The 22,876-nt window shown below is 40.1% G+C and overlaps 1 protein-coding gene across 2 annotated transcripts in view; it reads right to left on the reverse strand.

Annotated features, from left to right (window-relative positions):
• Window positions 1-22,876, reverse strand: part of LOC131228497 (uncharacterized) — a 134,357-nt gene that overhangs the window by 93,049 nt on the left and 18,432 nt on the right. For both annotated transcript variants that reach the window (XM_058224179.1, XM_058224178.1), the window contains exons 4-6: window positions 10,674-10,720; window positions 10,488-10,588; window positions 2,536-2,623 (exon numbers count right to left, since the gene is read on the reverse strand). In XM_058224179.1, coding sequence (XP_058080162.1) covers window positions 2,536-2,623; window positions 10,488-10,588; window positions 10,674-10,720 — 236 coding nt within the window. The remainder of the gene's footprint in view (window positions 1-2,535; window positions 2,624-10,487; window positions 10,589-10,673; window positions 10,721-22,876) is intronic.

The following is a 22,876-nucleotide window of genomic DNA, read 5'->3' on the forward strand; positions in this document are numbered from 1 at the left end:
TAATAAGAGGTGGCCATCGATGGGGTATACGAGCTTGTGTGCTTGATATGAAAAGGATTGCATCTATCTCAATTTGCATAGATAGGTGCCCAACATTATAGATAATAGATGGAACAAAATCCTTGAGCATCCACTTCAAGCTAAAAGGTTCTTACATTTAATCATTTATTTCTCAGTTGTTGATCGAGTATTACTTTTGTTTCTATGTTAGTGTTGTTAATTAAATATTATTTGGGGTTCAGCATATTGCCTCAACTCGAAGTTCCACCAGCTCTAGGAGGATAATGAACCGAAGATGGTCATCCACTAGGTTGATGAGATGGCCACAATTTAGGAATGATGTAATGATAAATTGAGGCTTTTACTTTCTTATAGTCTACTATTGGATGGGTATTCATGAATTGTGATTGACAACTACTACGCTTTTGACATGCCATGTATACGTTCTCAACCGCAATTACAAGAGCATCGAGAGAAATGATGATGTAATGTGAGGATATTAATTACTTTAAGTAATCAAACAATATGGTTTGTGATGGAGCAACGCATTTACCAATTGAAGTAAGACATGCTTCTAATAGATTGGCAAGCAAGTTGTGGCCTTGTAGGCGATGCATGAAATCAACGTTCCCACACTATAGTTACAGGCCATCTGTGTGCACGCACAGACTGTTTTCTCTTCACCATATGAGAGAAACTGGAGCACGTGGTCGCTCATCTACACAAACAAGAGAAGCAAATTTGGGTGTGAGAAGGTGTAGAAGCTCATACATTGCCACTATAATATGAAGCTGAAAGAGAGGCAGCTACAGGTAAAGTGCAACAAGGAATCACAACATGACTCACTGGACTTGATGTCAATAGGCGCACAGGCACATCTTGTTGATGATGCTACAAACCACTTTATAAGTAGGTCAAGTCAGTTGATTTAGATGATACTAAGGGAGGCTCTGCTCCAATGGTAGTCAAGGGAGCAATGTCTCTAGGTATTGATGTTGACCAAGTCGTGAGTGAGCAAAAGACTCATGCCCAGTCCAACGTGTCGATAAGGAGCCCAGTGCATCCTAGTGAGGGTCACGAGGTATCATCACAAGCGGCATCCCCATCCTACTGTGGCAACAAGGGTGATGAAGACGACAATGGGGTGATGACAGGGGGGATGGCAATGGTGACGGTGAGGGTGGAGGTGGAAGAGTTGGAGGTTGACACAGAAATGGTAGGTAGGGCTTATGCAATAGGTCAAATCAGCGATCCATTAACCAATTCACCAAGGACAACCACTTTGACCATGCCACTCAATACAAAGATCATGGATCTCATCCATCACCCTGGCAAAGAGTAGGAGAGCCTAACCAGCATTTCTAGCATTGCGAGGATGGGAAGAAGGTCACACGCTCCGAGGAGTCTCTTGCATGCAGCTTGTCGTTGGAGGATATTTGTTTAGAACTAGGGAACTCCACTTCAGTTCCACCGTATGCACATGGAGGGTACCATAGGTATGACTATAGCTACAACACTAGGTCACAGTTGTCCTTCTATGGATATGGGCAACCGTAGGAGAGCACTTACGATTATTGGTAAGAAGGGGATATTCAGGGTATGCTTGGGCTCAGTTCTACCCGAGAGTCGTGGTTGAAGTCAATCCATCTCCTACATAACTTAACCATAGCCAGTTACAATTACGCAATACCCATGTCTACGCGTACTCATACAGTTCAGGGAGGATGAATACCAAAGACACCTATGAGAGTACCTCCATTAGTACAACCAGACAATGACCTAGGCACAGTACTAGGAACATGTGGAGAAGCAATCCTAAGGCCGACCGTGTGGGGACAGAGATGATAACTTTGAGCCACCTCGCAACTCCATGTGGGTTTGAAGGATAGCCGAATAGGTATCTTTTTCATTTCCCTTAGTTTTTTTGTCTTACTTATTGTTTATTACCTACGTTTGTATGATATGAATTCGTTTTTTTTTTAACTAGTGCAATGGCTTTTTTTACAACAACATATGGTTTAGGCCCCTATTAAATGGAAACTTATCGTGTATGGTTCTTTTTTGCAATTCTTTTATTCCTAAATATGTAAACATGTGTCTCCTAGAATCTACTCAAGCTTCACTGAAAATTTTCACCTTTTTCTCCATGTTTCCCCAATGATTCCGTCAGTCAAAGATACATGTCCATGTAACAGCTATCTTTTCGGCAATATCGATACACATTTCCTTATCCTTAGTCACTATATATGTAACAATACCAATAGGATGAACACTTGTAACAGGTAAAGGTCTTGATCAGCAACTTGCTGCTATAATGTGAAGATAATAAAATACAGAAGATTGAAGTAACTTATATAGTACAAAACCTTAGGATTTAACTCACCATTCCTGTGCTAATTAGTAGAATACTATAATGATGATGATCATCATACAATACAAGACCATAATAGACATAGTACTGAAAAATTTTGAGAATGAGATCATAAACTTATAGCTATAATGACGAAATTGAAAACCTCAGGAACCAAGATATACCTAAATAATGGATGTGCAATTTGCTTCTAATTTCGGAAATTGGTCTTATGCTGGAAGCAAGTTGAACGCCCTGGTATATGGTAAGAGGCTGTAACAAAAAATAAATAAAATGACACAACATGCCATATTTGAAGAGATTAGGATATTCAAAATTTTTATAAAAAAAAAAAAAAGAAAAAACCCATAAAAATTTATTACTGAGATAATCAGCGCAAATACTAATAAAATCATGTTTGTAACAAGATGGATCCCACTCATTCTTTAGTTGCAATGAGAAGAGTGAAATAGATCAACCACATTCATTAGATGCAAGGAGAATCGGAACTATGTGAACCTTTACCAAAAAGAAAAGGATGTATAGAAGGGATAGCATGATTGCACCTTTTTCTGCATCGAAGCTCTAAGCATCAAAAGAATGATATAGAAAATTTACATATAGGGATGATAAAATGACAATGTGTGTGCGTATGCAAATATGATAACATTTAAATATCGCATATTTATCCTCTCAATTGCATTAGTTTCCATGCATTCAAAGTGCTTAATTAATTCACTAACATCTATTTAGTACATGCGAGGTAATCCAGGAAACAAAGATGAAATCATGTTTAATAAAGAATTCACATGCCAAAGATTCAAGAAAACCAAGTACAAAAGATGAAGGAATGACTGAAAAATCACACAATTCAATAATAGAAATAACAGATTGTTCGGTCCCACCTGAGGTTGGTTCGGTCCGACTGAATGTGTACAGAACGGTCCAGCAACAAACTGTGATTTTTAGAGATAATTCAGCTTGACACTTAGATCCGACCGAAGCTAGGTTCGGTGCCACTGAAGGAGAGTTCGGTGCGACCTAAGAGGGACAGAGACTTAAGATAGATTTTTATGAAATTCGGTTACAACCAAAGGAATCTTCGGTTGGACTCGGTGCGACTTCGGTGTGACCGAAGCGTAACAAAAGTGCGCAAATTTGAAGTCAGTTCTAGGTGGGTGCAAACTTTTCCTATTTAAAGGGGTGTTCTAAGCCTTCCTAAGTACGAATTAGGGCTTAGGAGAGAGACCTAGGAGTTGCGGAGCTCCTTCGGAATCATCCTTCCTTCTCAATCATTCGATTATAGTTTGTTTTCTGGTTTTTCTTTATGTTTTGTTTAAGATGTTAGTCATGCTTGGCTAATCTCTTAGCTAAGGCTAAGGGATGAACCTTTTAATGGATACTTGATAGTTGATTTGTTTCTTCAATGAAACTTAAGGTTTTTATGTTGAAATATGAATGAATGTGATTGAATTCCTAGATTGGGGAAGGAATAGATCTGTAAAGTTGTTTGATCTATTATCGCCTCTGGGCAGTATTTTAAATATCACTATCGCATAATGTATCGTACCCTTGGGATACGGATAAATATCGGTTATCGCATGGGATATATCGATTGTATCGCATAATGTATCGTTGTCGTTGGGAAACATGGGAACATTGGGAAATTGGTTGAATGTTTCAATGAAACTTTAGGCATTGTTGAAAAAGACATCAATATACATTTAGAAATCAAAACATTACAAAAAAAGTGCACATAATAGAGGTTTCCTTTGTATAGGGTCCTAATATATGTGCTTTCCAACTGAACTGATGGAAGTATATTCAAAGTCTAATCCATTCACATAATTTATAAGTATAAGAAGACATGTATGGAAACACAAGCAATACATTCAAAAGCAAAAGAAGAATCACTAGATCAGGTTACATACATGTTTAATTTTGTGTTTAGATACAAAGATTGTGACTAATTTGTGAGAAATTGAGAAATTTTGTTTTTTCTCAATTTTCTGCAATTTGACCCATCTCCCCCAAATCTCGAAATCAAAGTTCCAAATCCATAATTTTTCATTTAAAACAGAAAGAATCATAGATTTGTAACAATTTAACACTGGTTTAACGTGATTTATGACAAAAACATGGATCGAAAATTGAAAATGCCCACTGGATTGAATAGGTGGGATATATCGGCTGATATCATCGATATTTAAAACACTGCCTCCGGGTACATTAGATACTTTCAATTCACTGCGATGTGATTACCTAGATCTTCATGAGAGATCAAGCCTATCATGATTCCAATCTATGTTGGATGTTTTTTATTGATATTACTGTGCTATCTTCCAATTAAAACGGATTGGAATCCAGTTCTAGTTGAGTTATCAACTCAAGAAGATGAATTGAATTCAAAATCTATTGATTGGGGATTCTTGGATCTTTAGTCCTTTTTATAATAGTTTTTACAACTCTTCTATTCCACTGGATTAAAAACCCAGACCAACCATTTGTTCTTAATTTAAGTTCTTAGTATATTCTCACCGAATTTTTATGAATCGACCTTGGTCTTATTGAGTTATTACTACATCGCAGCCCTATACTTGGGGTTGTCAACCCTTGGGTTCAATCAAAATACACATACATGACATTAGCAAATAACCAAAAGCTACTAAAATGGATTTCTTGTTCTTTGAAAAAATAACCAAGTAATATATACAATACGTATGACATTTTTGAACAACCATGAAAGAAATCCCATGCCTCAATGTGATTGAAAGTCCAAAGCATGCAAAGATGTGCAGGAGGTAAACCTATTGTACTATGTTCCATTTGCAAAAAGAATTAAGAAACCCATAGGAGTGCTTTGATAATCCATGGGATAATATGGAAGATTTACCACCATTTTTATAAAAGGAAGTGGTTGTCCTAGGGAATTCTTTTTCACTGCAAATTGTTGTTTATTAGTTTATAGGATAGGCTAGTTATGTGTAATGTTTTCAATATCGGTATCAATGTATGTATCGCAACCTTGGGATATGGAAACATATCGGTTATCACATGGGAAATATCAAATGTATCGCATAATTATTTTTTTTTGTAACTTCAACGGATGTTAAAAGAGACATGATTACACACTTAGAAATCAAAATGTTACAAAAAATAAGTGCTCATAATAAGCTCCCTTTGTATAGGGTCCTGAACTATGCGTTATCTAACAAAGTGATGCAACCATATTCAAAATCAACTAATATAATTTGTAAATCATAGAAGATGTATATAGAAACACAATCAATTAATTATTTTAAAAAACTACACACATAGCATACGATACAAGCAATTGGAAATAAATTTTCCATATTATGTCTCGTAACCGAAAAAATTAGGTTTATTTCTTCATCTGACGGTGAGATTAGTGGACATTTCATAGACAGTTAGGAATGAAAAATATCCAATGGTCCTGTTTTAATAAACAAGTGTCCACGAATCAAAGGTCAGGGTCATTCAAACAATCCAATTTTGGGATCATGATTTACCAACAGTGGTTCCACAATTTAATTAGTTTAATTTGAGTTAATAATTTAATATATGACATGTATGCAATTTTTTAGTGCATCCATATAAGTGTTATACGTGCATCGTACACATTACAATTTATGAATGCCTTTAAATAGAGATTAGGGATCTCGAAGGCTTAGGTGGGCCCCACCATGATGTTTATGTCAAATTTGCCTCGACCACCAGGTGTGTGACCCCATGTTAGGCCCAAGGCTACAAAATCAGTCCCATCCATGATTCAAGTGGACCATATGATTGGAAACAGTGTACAGCGCAATGCTCTCCCTCTAGACTATTTCCCTTTGTGTGGCCCACCTAAATCATGGATCGGCTTGAATTTTTTAGCCACGTACCAAAATTTTGTTGTGGCATCTAATGGTAGGAGTGGATTTCATACAATCATCACAATGGGTCTTGTAAAATTCAAGGGTGGACATCTCTCCACCATGATGTTTATGTCAAATCTGCCTCGACCACCAGGTGTGTGAACCCATGTTAGGCCCAAGGCTACAAAATCAGTCCCATCCATGATTCAAGTGGACCATATGATTGGAAACAGTGTACAGCGCAATGCTCTCCCTCTAAACTATTTCCCTTTGTGTGGCCCACCTAAATCATGGATCGGCTTGAATTTTTTAGCCACGTACCTAAATTTTGTTGTAGCATCTAATGGTAGGAGTGGATTTCATACAATCATCACAATGGGTCTTGTAAAATTCAAGGGTGGACATCTCTCTACCAATTATTTCCTTTGGCATGGCCTACCTGAATCACAAGTCAGCCTGATTTTTTGGCCTTGGACTAACGTGGAATTACACATAATGATCAAAGTGGATCTCACATACATATCAAGGTGGTCCCCATAAAAACTCAAGGGGTCAATAAGATTTTTTTAAAAATATATTAGCTAAAATCAAGACACTCACCCTTCATTTTTTTCGAGTCCGACTGCAATGCGGTATGTGAAATCCACTCCTACTGTTAGATGTGTAATCTTACTTTAGGCCCAGGCCAAAAATTCAGGCCAACCTGTGATTCATGTAGGCCACACCAAATGAAACAATTGGTAAAGAGACATCCACCCTTGATTTTTACGGGGCCCACCATGATGACTATATAAAATCCATTCTGACCATTAGATGCCACAATAAATTTAGAAATGGAGCCCAAAAATCATAGCGATTGTTACAGTCTGCAATCAAGAGAGAGAAAGTAGAGAGAGGAGCAGGAAAGGAGGAGGAGGAGAAGAAGAGGAAGAACAACTAAAGTTTTTTTTTCGGCAATGTATTGCCTATATCGTCAATACATCACGAACAATATATTGCAATGTATTGCCGATATTGGCGATACAGTGTGACACATAGCAATAATATTGTCGACATCCCAAAAAACTGAACATAGGTAGGGTTGCATCTCATGCACATGCGATGCTAACAATATCGGCCGACCGATACTGCATCTCGTAGTTTCATGCTATTAATAGATGGTTTGTTCTTTTCTTCACTTACTCTATTACTCTTGTATAAAAAGTAGCATTAGTGAGAACAAGTCAATAGCTTTTCTACCAAAATTAGGGAGAGTTACGTAATGATTGATGGTTTGGGCATGTTAGGCTGTGAGAATTCCTCCAATATCTTTTTTCGCATCCCACCAGTTTCTTGCTAATATTAAAGAGAAGATTGTTGTGGATAAGGCCGGTATTGTGAATATCAGGGAGAATTTTTTTCACTTCAATATTTTTTATTCATGTATTGTTCATTTTTGGGACAAGGTTCGTATGTCCCTCCCCCCAAATAAGTGCAATTTTTCTTAGGGCCCATTTGGATTTGTGGAAAAGAAGGGAAAGGAAGCATTGTTTACTATGAAACACAATTTTTGTGGTTTGGCAAGCCTTTTTTTGTAGGAAGTTGAGGGAAACGCCATTTTCCACTTTCTATCCTTTCTGGAAAATAACCAAATTTATTTTCCCACCTCCGCCCCTAATAAAGGCATTTCCCACAATGGAAGCAAAATGGGTTTCTCGAAGGTTAGGCCCAACTATGCCACCATCCATCTTCAATCGCCTCACATGTGACACCTGACAATGTGCTAAATGAGCCATTGTCCATCTTCAATTATGCCCCACATGTGCCACTATTGCACATGTACCAATGTGCCACCATCTTCTCTTAAGCCCCACATGTGTAATGCATCCCACATGCTAATGTGCCACATGTGCCATTGTCCATCTTCAATCACTCCAAATATGCAACGTGTGCCAATGGTGACAATGTGTACAAGCACTGCCATCTAGCTTCAAGTCTTCGTGCTCAAATGCATCAATACGTGTCCTGCGCCACATGTGGCACCGTACAACTTCAAGCACCTGAAATGTACCATGTGTGCCACAATTCAGGTCCAAGTGCCCATGTATGTTATGCATACCACATGCCATTATCCATCTTCACAAGCATCCTATGTGTGCCACATGTGCCATTATCCATCTTTTCAAGCATCCATGTGCCATTATCCACCTTTGCAAGCATCCCACAAGTGCCACATGTGCCATTATCCATCTTTTCAAGTATCCCACACGTGCCACATGTGCTCATCTAACACATGCTAGTGACTACCTAGAATTTTTTTCCAAGAAAATGTTTTGTTTTGCCAAACAACAAATTTGAAAATAGATCCTAAATTTCTAGGGAAATCTAGTTGAAAAACAAACAAGGAAAACAATGTTTCCTTTCCCACAATTTCCTGAAAATAAAGTTTCTCAGGAAACACTATCTCCTTTCTTATGCTTTCCATGAATCATGTCAGTTCGGTGAATCGGGGAGTTGAGTTCTTGTTTCAGGCGGAACAGGAAACAGGACCTTATTGAAAATCAATAAATTTTTGGTAGTACTATCCCCTTTCAAGTTTCACCAAATAAAAATAAAAATAGAACTCTTGTGTGGCTGATGTTATGACTGGTACCTGTGACATAAAGTCATAAATTGAAGTCACATATAAGTAGATCTCATAATATAATCAATTAATTTGTTTTCGATTTTTATTTTTATTTTTATTTTTTTGTGACTAGTAAAATTTTCAGAGGCTATCTGAAGTGATTTCAGACCCTTATCATTGTAAATTCCAGAAAAAAATCTTTTAGACAATTTCTTAAATCATATCGCAGTTGGTCTTCAGTCTAAAACCTCAGGCTTCAAGAGAGAGGCGTGTCTAAATATATCTTTTTAGTGATTATGGTCATTATTAATTGTAGTAGGATATGTTGGAACAATTTTTGGGTTCTCCCCAATAACCACATTGCTGATTACTTGCAAGGGGTAGTTATGTAATTTTCTGGTTTTGATAATTGAAGATACTTTACAAGATTATAAAAGTAAATTAATGATTATTAAATTCAGGTAAAGGGAGAGGAGGTCCAGTATACAACTTGGAATCAGAAACTCTTTGGCTAGTGTGTCAGCAACCATTTTAGCATCCCCCGAAACAAGATTACAAGAAAAGCTCATCCCGAGATGAAGTCCCTGACATCCTCCAGTGTTTGTGATATAATCCATAGGATACAATTCATCGAATCTCCTCCCACCATAACCAACATCAAAAAAGACACTTCTAAGAATTCCTAATCATCTTAATGCTTTGATCACCCTTTGTAGGAAATGCAAATCCTTTCCCTCTCTTCTCGTTGCATGTTTATAATCCCTCATCTACCTCTTCTCTTCTCAATCTACAGCAAAGACTTTATTAACCTGACAAAGAAAAAACAACTAAAGCAAATACAAACAGGAGCATGAAATGAGTGGCCCTCTCGCATCCCCTCTAGCTAGCCTACAAGTGGGCTCATTCACCTTGTGGCTAGCTTTTGAGAATTGGGCTCCTAAGAAAGATACAGTGTATTAGATCTCAAAAATACAATACAAACCCCTCTTCAGGTTTTTCTTTAGGCTAATAACTACCATTTAGGCTATATATTAGATCTCAGAAATGCAATACAAACCTGACGAAGAAAAAACAACTAAAACAAATGCAACAGGTTGCTTGAAAGCCATTGTATGGCAGGTCGTAAATCATCCACAACAATAACCTCATCTAGAATGAAAGGCAATGATAGCAGTCCTTTTATTAGGGCAAGCAGGGGAGCTTGGAGCGACCCTGACTACCTACAAGGGCCCAAATACACCATCAAGAATGCGCCATTCTCGTCCCTCAGGGTACCTCCAATCCCCAAAGTGCCCAAATTGCCCAACGAACAGCCACCAAAATTATGCTAAGGAACCCAGACTCTGCTGGTTCCTTCATTGGTGAGCATTATGCTACCAACTAAAAAAGTAAAATAACATAGAGAGAAAAACATTCAAATATCAAAATCTTTATAATTAAAATAAAATTAAAAAATTAAAAAAAAAAAGAAGATGAGTGTTTTTTTTTTTCTTTTTTGCTAATAACTAGCAAGTAGGCTTTCTATCTGATATAACATTCATATAAACAAATACAAATATAGAACAAGGATATTGCATTTATAAGAGATGTAGAGAGAGAGAGAGAGCTTCCAGGGTCACATATATTAACATTGAGTATAAACAGCATATCATACCCAATGGAGTAGCAAAGCAACAGGTGAATTGAGCGGGAGGCACCTCCACTGATAGTAATCCTTCCAACTACTCAAACGCATTGATACTGAATTTATTGGCTCTGCATGTTTGTTTGAAATTTAAAAATATATATATATGAAAACAGAAAATCCATCATAGAGAAAGATGACAAGCAAGAACTATACCCGTGCATGGGCATAAGTCACTTGGAAGATTCCAATCATCATTTATCCTGGCAACAAAGAACATTTTGGATAAAAATAATAGTCTAGATTGAAGTAGTTTGCATTGATACTCTGTCCAAATCAAGAACAAATAAAAAAGGACAACATATGAACAGTTCAATCCAATACCTATCCAGTACCTACTTTGTTTTATTAGAATAACCACAATTTGCAACCAAGAAAGCCTTATAACAGGCTTAAAGTGATGAGCAAATATATGGTCAAGACCGTGTGATGTTGCAGTCCATTTCTTCCCAGATCTTGTACTTATTTGTACTGAATTATTTTAATGAAGGTGCCACCTTTTCTGCATTAATAGTTCTTGTATACTGCAACCCACACATCAAACCAATCTGGACTGTCCAAATTGTAAGCCCCATTTCTTCCCACGATCTTAACCATCTGATTTAACCTGTTGAAATTTGACCATTTAACGATCCACTTGATGTTCCCAAATGGATTGCTGGTACCATCTCATGAGTGAAAATTTTCAGCTATGCACCATGCACATTAGAGCCCACGAATTGGATAATGCAGATTCATGTGTATACATGCCATTCATACAGTGGATGAGTTGCAACTCCCTAGCAAGAATATTCACCAATGGCAGGTGTAGACCCATAGCCATAGTCATACACATATTGCCCCTGGTATTGCTCGTACTGCTAAGAGTGAGAGTGAGACTAGGACGACAAATAACTCGGATCCAGATCCAAGTATCCATATCTCCCATATTGACCTACTCCATATGGATCATATCGACCGAGACTAGTCCAACAAGAAAGTGCCCTAGGCTACCTATACTATCCATGGCCATATCCATATTGATATCTTAAGCCATCAGATATCCTGGTGTTCCATCTCCTCCAGTGCCATTGCTGTCCGCCTCCCTATGATGCTCCTACCCTAGTTAGTCGTATCGTGATTCAATACACTCATAAGTCCGACCTCTGGTCAATCGATGCACATCAACCTTGAACGCTTTAGATGTATGTACTCTCATTTGCTCAACAAGACCAACAGGTGCACCATCATTATCATCATCATCATCATTGACTGGTTTTGCTGTTGCAAGTCTTTCATTGGGTCAAATCTTCTGTAGCTCTACTCAGTTCCAAGACAGCTAAAAGACTCTCTTGTTGCCTCACGCGTAATGGTGGGTCATGCACCTCGACTTATTCACTATCATCTTCTACTAGTTTTTTGTTTAATTCCAACCAGTGTTCGAGTTGTCGGTATCGCTACAAGTTTCGCTAAGTAGAGATAAAGATATATTATCATTATCGCTGATAATATCGCCGATAACCGGAAATGCGAAAAAAAAAATGACGAATAATGGGGAAAATGATGGAATTTTTTAGTAGAACTTCAGGGCATGCCTAAATACACATATTTGCATATTTATGAATAAAAAAATTACAAAAAAAAATACATTAAATAATAAGTTTTCATTTAATGGGACCCAAAAAGCATATGCTGCCATAAGAAATCGCTCCAATTGTAATCAAAATGAGTTCATATAATACAAATGCAGTTAACATATAATAATTAGGACATGTAAAAGTTAATGAACTAAAAAAGTACACCTTTTTTGGGACATGGAATCTATATATATTGGTTTACTTGGTGATTGATGGCTTGGATATGGCACTTGTTTGACATATTGACGCATCCATTCAATTTTCCAGATCATTTTATGGTATAAGCCCAAAAAATAGATAGATCCAAATCTTAAGTGAACCACATCACAGGACAGTGTTGATTGAATGCACACCATTAAAAACTTCTCAAGGGCCACAAATTTTGTATCGAACTAGTTTGTATAACCTAATTAACAAGTTGGATGTCAAATAAACATTACATTGAACCCTGGGAGGTTTTTAATGGTGGACATTCAATTGCTACTATTTCTTGTGGTGTGGTCCACTTGAGAGTTATACATGCCTGATGTTTTGGATCAAGATCTAAAATGATCTGAAAAAATAGATGGACAGCATGGATCAAATAAATACATCATGATTAGGCCCACATAGCACCAACCATTAGCCATCTTGACAGTGGCAACGTCACTAGCCAAATCAAGTCCTCTAGGTGGTGTAAGGACTTTGTGGTACCCACCGTATCCCATGTGTTTTATAATGCTGTGAATAACGAGGTGGCTACTGGAGAGTATTCCGTGGGCCCACCATGATATATGCGAGGAATCAACTCTATTAATCTATTTCAGCATATCATTTTAGTACATGGTCCAAAAAATGAGGTAGTTCCAAATCTCAAGTGGACCACATCAAAGGGAACAACCGCTATTAAATGCCACCATTAAATTGGAAGCGCATTCCATTCCCTTAAAATTGGAAGCAGATTGGCAGGTGTACCACACACCAGCTATATAGCTACTGCAGGTTCGTGTAGTGCGAAGACGTGCACTGACGCTGCTCGAGCTCCAAGTTGTACGAACGGTTCAAAGGAGATCAAAGTTACATGGGCCCCACAGTGATGTATTTATTATATCTACATCGTTCATCTATTTTTAGAGATCATTTTAGATTATTATCCAAAAAATGAATCATGTCCAAAGATCACTTGGACCACACCACAAATAGTAGCAGAGATAATGATTTTCACCGTTAAAAAATACGTAGGGCCCACCATAACGTTTATTTTCCATCCAATCTGTTCGTAAGGTCACAAAGACCTGAATGAAGAATAAAAACAAATTTCATATTGATCTAAAACTTTTGTGACCCCAAAAAGGGTTTCAATGGTAGACGTTCAATCTCCCACCACTTTTTGCAGTGTGGTCCACTTGATAGTTAAATCTGTTTTATTTTTCGTCTCAAGCCTTAAGAGAGCTCGCCAAATTGATGGACGGTTTTGATATAACAAATACCCTGTGATCAGACCCACAGAACTTGCTTACGTATACAGCAGCTATACAGCAGGTGTGAGAGGACGCGGATTATATGGATACTAACAAGTTGAGTAGCCAGTCGGCTACTGACGTGACGTAACCAAGTTATGTGGCCCCACTATGATGTATATGTTATATCCACACCGTCCATCCATTTTTAGATATCATTTTAGGGTATGAACCAAAGAATGAATCAAATAAAAATCTGTTGTGGACCCCACCAAAGAAAACAACGGGGAGAGTGATTCCCACCGTTGAAACTATCCTAAGGCCCATCATAATGTTTATTTGAAATCCAACCTGTTTAAAAGTTAAAAAAGACATTAAATAAGGGAAAACACAAATATCAGCTTGATCTAAAACTTTTGTGGCCTTTAGAAGTTTTTAATGGTGGGTGTCACTGTCCCACTGTTTTCTGTGCTGGGGTCCACTGGAGCTTTGGATTTAACTCGTTCTTTGGATATTGCCCTAAAATGATCTCTCCAAATGGATGGAAGGTGTGGATGCAAAACATACATCATAGTGGGGCCCACGGAACTTGCCGATGTCACTTCAGTAGCTAGTCTCGCGACTCAACCTGTGAGTATACTCAACCCGTCAGTAGCTAATCCCCTCCCGGACGCGAGAGAAATTTCGTTTTTACGAAATTCTCTCCTCTTCTCCGGAAAATCGCAATCAATCTCATCTTCCGTAAAAAACTTTCCAGAAATTTATCTTTTTCTTTTTCAAATCCGAACCGAAATCTCCATAAATCTCGGTGAAATCAAGTTCGCTTTCAAATCTCTTTCTTTGAAAAAAACAAAAGGGTTTTTTAAAAGGGTTTTCTTATCTCGGATAATTCAGAGCTATCAACAGCGATTTGCCACTAAATCTAGCCGAAATCCACTTCCGCGGGTAAATCGGGAGAAAAAGAAGGTAAGAGATCTTTTTTTATATTTTTTTTGTATTTATTTCAATTTTTTTTCAATAATAAGGAGAACGATAGCTATTTTTTTCTATAAAATCGAAAATATCGCCGATATTTGGAAGAGAAACGAAAACTTGGGGTTTCGATATCGCCGGTTCAGCGACACCGATAATATCGCCGATATTATCGATTTCTCGTCGACAATTCAAACACTGATTCCAACTAAGGTAAAAGAAACTCCTCTCCATCGTTAATGTTGTCCAAGTTTATTGGACAAAAGTCGCCTTCTTCAACCTGGTTCACTACACGCCTTGAATTACGTAATCTCAACTTTTATTGTACTACATGTAGATGAACCGATCCAATGTCCAACTTGCAAGCTATTCCTATTGTACAAAATGGATGAGTAAACTAGCTCCAGTTCCTCACGCAGCTTGAGGAAGAAGTTTGTGGCTCAAACTTTAACCACTATTGTCTTGAAAGCCTTTGTACTTTCATAGAGAGGGGGGGAATTTTTATGCAATACACACCATTCTACATCACTAACAAAACAAATTCTATGATTATGTATTAGTTTCTTACCTAGAGCTATCTAAAAGATTGCCCTTTGCACAAGTGCATCCGAGAAGTTGCCATGGCGAAGTCCAAATATTTCCAAACTGTGGACAATACGCCAAAAAAGATGATTTGTTTTAAGCACCAAAATAACAAGATTAAAGACCAATAATTAAAGAAGTGTACTCACTTTGTCAACACCCTTATCTGTAAATCTATGTTAGGCTCTACTATCTTTCACGTTCTTCAAGCCGACACAAACCTCTTCATTCTCGACAAATGAAACAACGTAACAATATTGCGAATTTAGATAGTATCCTGCATTACGATAATGAAAACAAAGACTTTAATGATTATACCATAAAAATAACTTAGTAATAACTAATAAAAACAAGTACATACTGAACATAAATAAGACATTACTAAAATGAGACTCTGCCCACTGCATGAAGTCATGGTGAAGCTAATTCATCCAATGCTTGTCAATCATCTTCTAGTAATCTAAATAATGTTTACAATCATGATGAATAACTTCACTTCATCCATCACCTTGAGGATGTTTGCAACCTTCTTCCAATATTTGTTGTCCATGATGATCCGCACAACCTAAATCGAGGTCCCCGATGTATTCTTCCCATGTTTTGTGTTGAGCCACTTCCGAGAAGCAAACATTTCACTCAATTCTCCCAAACACTCACACTTACTCACAAGGGCAATAAAGTTTATCACAAATCAAATCGCCACAAGCTTGAGTAACTCTCACCTTCACTTGAACTTCCTCATTATGGCAACTAATTGGTTATGATGGTAGATGAATGTTGTCACTTGCTTTTCCAATATCCTCTAATATAAGGTTGATGTAGTGTGTGGCACATGGTGACCAGAATAAAAATTCTCTTGTCCATTAGCACTTTAGCCACTGACTTGTATGTTGCTTCATTGTCAATTACAATCTACACCACATTTTGCTCCCCAATCTCATCCACCACCCACGAGGGTGAAAATATAATCTGCATTTTTTGTTGCCTTTGATGCATCAGTTAATTTATAGAACATTGTCCTTAGATGGCAATACACCATAAAATTGAACAAGCTATGTCTAGTTGGACCAGTCCAACCATCGGACATAATAGATAAAGGTCACTCACCAATAACAAAGCTCCAATCAACCAAGTCCAATTGGCTTTTTAGGGCACAAAATAAAACCAACATCTTTAATTTCATCTACACAAAAATGTCGTTTCTATGGGACCCAAGCGTAACTTGCCTCCTAAGCAAAAGGAGTAGTTTCAAAACCAATATGTTGTATGTCCATTTGTAACGCCCTGAAAATCGGGGGTCGAGCATAGACTCAACTCCCGAGTTCCAACGCATCACTTATGCAACATAGATAATGATGATTAAATGTTGTCCGTATTAGTGCCATAAACATGAATGGGATTATACCAAAACATCATATCATACTCCAGGGACAAATTAAAGTGTGTTAGCGGAAGACTGTGATGTGTATATAAACTGTACAAAAGTAATAGCAAGCCCTCAGAGTATGAACGTCACTAGGTTAAATAATTACAAGTTTGATTCAAAATATACAAAAATCAAAATGTGTAATGCTCTCTATCCAAGACCCTGTAGCCCCGACAGCGCAACTCCAGGCCTACATAGACCCGCCAGAGAGTTGCATATAGGAGAACTCCTCCTCGTCATCATAATAGTCCGGCTCTGCTTCATAACTATCGCCATCACTTGCAGCTAAGACAGAGTCTGGTTGGTGTGTACAACACCGTCCCAGAACGTGGAGTGAGTGATCAACTCAATGGAACTATGAAGCAAAGGTTAACATATTATCAATTCAGTCAAGCAGTAATGATAAAGCAGTACAACACTCATGTCCTAAGTACTCTTGTTAATGCAAGAATAGTATGTTGTAATGATGCATGCCCTCGCCTGCACTCCCTCTTGCGACAACATCTTACGATCGCGGCATGCACCACTCCCAGTAAACGTGCACTTCCTCGCCAAAGCACCGTGCAATGCGATGCATGATCGTGTTATCCAAGTTCTTAGTTAGCCCTTTTTCATACAGCAGGATTGGAAAGCTAAGGCACCTCCATTTATATTATATACCCAAACATTGATCCATCTAGGGTCGTCACTCCTAGTCATTCACATACGATATATGATTCCAAGTTGGCACAGAGAGGCTCGTCACCTCAGTGCAGGTTTGGTTTATACTCTAGTTTACTACGGAGACGCTCGTCACCTCAGCGCAGTTTAGAGTATGCTCGAGTACACTAAGAGAGGCTCATCACCTAATCGCAAGCCGACAGCACGAATACAGTGTCCCATACCACCGTATTCGGCTCACAAGTCTGGGTTGCTCACTGGACACTACGGCGAGATTCGTCACCCCAGCGTAGGCCGACAGCTCGACCACGGTGTCCCATACCACCATGCCCGGCTCATGAGTCTTAGCGGATCAAGGTACCAAGGTTAAACGGGTTTTCACTAGTGAGTTTGGTACCTTAGATTCAAGCAGTAGCGTCCATACATGGTGAACATACATCGGGCAATCAGGTTACTTGACAAGCTCGACTGGTACAAGCATACGTCGAGCCGATCGACATATACTGCATAAGCACTCCGCATGGCCAAACCACTGCCGACTAGCAACGTACGACTCGTATTCATCGGGCATGTCTGTCTTGGCTAAGTAGTATGGCCACCTATCGTAAACCATTACCGATTGCCTGGACTACGTCGTAGCCCCAATCACATTCCAAACAATAGCATTCACATTAAGCCAAACAGCATGTGGCAACTGAACTCAAATACAAATCTCATATGAGCATTTCAACAAACACATAGGGTACATGTTAGCATACATAGGCATTTCAGCCATAAAGCACGTAGTAGCGATGTAGGTTACATAAAGGAAACTATAGCCGTAGTTAAGGGAATTGAGAATCCTATCTCAACACCCTTATTACATACATTTAAACAAACATTTCCTCATTCAGGCATTTTATCAAACACTTAGCCTACACATATTACACACATGTAATAGACTAGTTACAACATACATCCCGGCAAGCCCCTTTTACAAAAGAGTTGCCACATACACAACAAGCATATATCCATAGCTAATAATCATGGCAAGCACAAATACAAATTCCATATTCATTCAGACATATCAACAAACACGTAGAATACACTATATTCAACATAGTTCATATATATGTGTAAAGTGCGGGAAACATCGTATCTAAGCATGTGATAGCATTCAAGTCAGTCATAAATCATTAGCTGACATTGAAAGCCTTGAAAACCGTAACCTAAACATTTATAGTCTGCACCTTTCGCCGGTAAACTTGTAACGAACTCAGTTCGTTCTCTAATTTGTCGTCTACGGCACAACGGCAACCTAAAGTATGAAATAGGTTAGCTAATTCATCATTCACTCTATTTGAAACCCTAAAACGGATTAGGGTTAGGTTTTCTTACCCAAAAACGGCGTCAAAATCGCCAGTATAGCAATACAGATGTGGTGGTTAAGCACGTGGAGCGAGTGGATTGAGTCCCAGAAACAAACTCCAGCTTTCTCTCTCACTCTCTCTTTCCTTCTCTTTTCTCTCTCTTCTCTCTCTTAGGGTTAGGAATTCGTATGGAATGAGAGAGGGGTGGGTTTAGGCCTTTATATAGGCCCAGAACTGATGGGAATGGCCCCAGGGCCATGGTATACTTAGGTTATAGCCAAAAGTGGACTGTTCCGATCCAACGGAGCTGTTCTGGAGGCCCCTTTTCCACATGCGGTCGGACTTAAGCTTCTTGACATTGAATCTAGGTCAGGCTAAGACTTCGGTCCGATCGGGTTTACAGATCGAACGCGCAGGACCAGTTTCAGTTCAACGGTCACCGGTACTCGATCAAGGCCACAAGTGCACTGACATGTGTTGGAAATTTTCCCTGATCCAAGGGTGTGATTGGGTCAGATTCCGACGGTCTGAATCCTTAGATTTGGCCTGTAAGTGAAACGACTCAATTCACTTAAGTCCCAGTTCATTTCCTAAAGATATTCGCGTTTCTCACACACTTCGCTCCGGGCTCAAGTTGTGTATTTCTGGATACAATTAGGACTTAATTTCCGAGGTAGTGGTCAAGTCCAATATAGTGGTCATAACCGTATAGCTTCGTAGTAATCGGACTTTCGACGCGCGGTCCAGGTCCGATACGGAGTCTTAAGGTGCTCCCGAGAGCAACCGAGTTTAGAGATTGATTCTAGATTTCAGGGTAAAGTAGCGTCAATGATTCTGCATGTTTTGGGTCTTGCAGATCTTATTTAAAGTGATTAGTGCTAATTTCACAGGTACTCTAGTTTAGCACTAGCTAATTCTCGTCTAATTTCTAAAGGATTTGGTCCTGAGTGATTTCTGTCAGAGGTGATACTCGGGTCTTTGTACAAATTTTTCCGAGACGTTACAATCGACCCCCCTTAAAGAAAATTTTCATCCTCAAAATTAGTACCTTTTCGTACTCCTCGAGAATCTGTGGGTAGTTCTTACGAACCTCGGCTTCAGTTTCCCAAGTAGCCTCTTCCTCAGTGTGATGCGTCCACAGTACCTTCACAAGTGGGATAACCTTGCTACGCAATACCTGCTCCTTCCTATCTAGGATACACGTCGGTCGCAGTACATAAGTAGCGTCCTCACTCAACTGCACCTACTCTCACTTGATAATGTGGGAAGGATTAGGAACATATTTCTTCAGCATAGATACATGAAATACATTGTGCACGCCCGCAAGTGGTGTGGGCAGAGCAAGACGGTATGCCAACACACCCACTCGGTCAAGTATCTGAAATGGGCAATGAATCTCGGGGTAAGCTTCCCCATCTTGCCAAACCGAAGAACTCCCTTAATGGGGAAAACTTTTAGAACTACATGATCCCCGACCTCAAACTCTAACTGCCGACACCTCGTATCGACGTAGCTCTTCTGTCTGCTCTATGCTGCCAGGAGTCGACGTCTGATAATGTCGATCTTCTCTGAAGTCGCTTGAACTAATTCTGGGCCAATCAGGCTCTTCTCGCCAACCTCTGCCCAGCAATGTGGTACCCAACAGGGACGCCCATACAATGCCTCATAAGGAGTCATACCAATACTCGCCTGAAAACTGTTGTTATACGCGAACTCTGCATAAGGAAGACAGTCATCCCAACTATCCTTGAAATCTAGCACACAAGCTCGCAACATGTCCTCCAACACCTGGTTTACCTGTTCCGTCTGCCCCTCAGTCTGTGAGTGGAACGCGGTACTGAACTTCAATTTCACACCCATTGCTTCCTGGATACGAGTCCAGAGAATAGATGTGAATTGTGTCTCGGTCCGACACGATCTCCAGATGAACTCCATGCAGACGCAAAATCTCCTTGATGTACAACCTGGCCAACTCGTTTGCTGAGTTCGAAACTCTGATAGGGAGAAAATGAGCCAATTTCGTCAATCGATCCACGATCACTCATATAGAGTCATGCCCCTTCCTCGTCTTCGGCAGCCCTGATATGAAATCCATAGAGATGAAATTCCATTTCCATTCAGCTATGGGCATGGGCTGAAGCAGTCCAAGAGGTCGGCGATGTTCGGCCTTGACCTGCTGGCACGTGAGACAACGTGATACATACTCTGCTATATAGGGCTTCATGTTGTCCCACCAGTACGATCTCTTCATATCTTAATACATCTTCGTACTTCCAGGATGCATCGCTAATTTCGAACTATGTGCAGCCTCGAGAACCTCGTCTCAAGTCATGGAAGATCCGGGACGCATAGGCGGCCATGGTAACGTAAGCCCCCATCCGTACCAACTCTCCACTCGGCGTCCTCATCGTCGCTAGCCTGCTCTCGAAGCTCAGACAATCGTCCATTGTCCTTCTGGGCCTCAATGATCCTATCATCAATAAGTGGTCGCACACGAACGTGCGCGACGCTCTTGAACGGCTCCTCCACAGTGAGCTTCTACTCGAAGTCTCGCACGAACTCTACCATACCCCATTCTGCCACCATCAGCGGAGCCGCAAACTCTATGGTCTTCTTGAGGCTCAACGCGTCAGCCACAAGGTTAGCCTTGCCCGAATGGTGGGAAACCTCGAACTTGAAGTCCTTCAAGGTTTCCATCCATCGCCGCTGCCTCATATTCAGGTCCCGCTGAGTGAATATGTAACTGAGGCTCTTGTGGTCACAAAAGAGCTCGAACTCCTCTCCGTAGAGGTAATTTCTCCAGAGCTTCGGTGCAAAGATGACGGCCGCTAACTCTGGGTCGTGTGTAGGGTAGTTCTCGTGTTTCCTCAACTGACGCGATGCATAGGCAATCACCCTGTCCTTCTGCATAAGGACACAACCCAAACCAACGTGAGATGCGTCGGTGTATATAATATACTTAACCCCTTGCTCTGGCAATACTAGCACAGGGGCGGACGTTAGCTTGTCTTTCAACTCCTGAAAAGATGCTTCCGCCTTCTCATTCCAAGCGAACTTCAGATCCTTCCGTGTCAACTGAGACAAAGGTCTGGCTATCTTGGAGAAGTCCCGAATGAATCGTCGATAATAACCTGCCAGACCAAGGAAGCTCCTCACCTCAGTAACCGAACCGGGCTGCTCCCAATCCTGAACCGCAGCTACCTTAGCAAGGTCCACAGCTATCCCTTCCTTAGACACCACATGTCCCAGGAACTTGACTTCTTCTTTCCAGAAGTCGCACTTCTTGTACTGTGCGAACAACTGGTTCTCCCTAAGAGTAGTAAACACTGCCCGCAGGTGCTCCTCGTGCTCTTCCCGACTCTTGGAGTATATCAGAATGTCATCTATAAAGACGATGACGAATCGGTACAATTATGGTCGAAATACCCAGTTCATCAGGTCCATGAACACGGCCGGGGCATTCGTGAGTCCAAATGACATCACAAGGAACTCATAGTGTCCAAAACTGGTCCTGAAGGTCGTCTTCTGCACGTCCTCATCCCTGACGCGCAACTGATGATACCCTGACTGCAGATCGATCTTCGAGAAGTATCGTGCCCCCTTCAACTGATTAAACAGATCATCTATCCTAGGCAAAGGATACTTGTTCTTCACCGTCACCTGGTTCAACCTGCGATAATCAATACATAATCGCAGTGAACCATCTTTCTTCTTTACGAACAACACGGGCACTTCCCAAGGGGACACACTCGGTCGTATGAAACCTGCCTCTAAAAATCATCAATCTGCCTCCTCAGTTCCTCCATCTCGCATGGAGGCATGCGATACGTCGGTAGCGAAATGGGTGTCGCACCGGGCGCTAGGTCAATGGTAAAATCGACCTCGCGCTGAGGAGGCAACCCAGGTATCTTCCTGAACACATCCTCAAAATCTCGAACTACGGGCGTGGTTTCAAGTGTTGGGCCATCAACATTCTTCAACAAGCGTAACAACGCAAGTGGCAAAGCAAATTGACCTGAACTGCAAAAGTAAAGGTCGTGCCCTCAGGTGCATGAGCTGTCACCACTCTGGTATCGCAATCGATCTCAGCCTTCATCTCGGTGAGCCAATCCATACCAAGGATAACGTCATAATGCCATAGTGGAGCAGCAATCAGGTCGACGAGAATTGTCCTGCCCCCTAAGTCTATCGAGCAATCCTTACACATCTTGGTAATGTTTGAAAAAGTTCCTATGGCGGCAAGAAGTCTCACTCCCTTCATAGGACCAGTTTTCAACCCCAGTCGCTTGACTGCTGCGCATGATACTATAGAGGT

The sequence above is a fragment of the Magnolia sinica genome, chromosome 16 (genome assembly GCF_029962835.1).
Source record: "Magnolia sinica isolate HGM2019 chromosome 16, MsV1, whole genome shotgun sequence".
Taxonomy (NCBI): domain Eukaryota; kingdom Viridiplantae; phylum Streptophyta; class Magnoliopsida; order Magnoliales; family Magnoliaceae; genus Magnolia; species Magnolia sinica.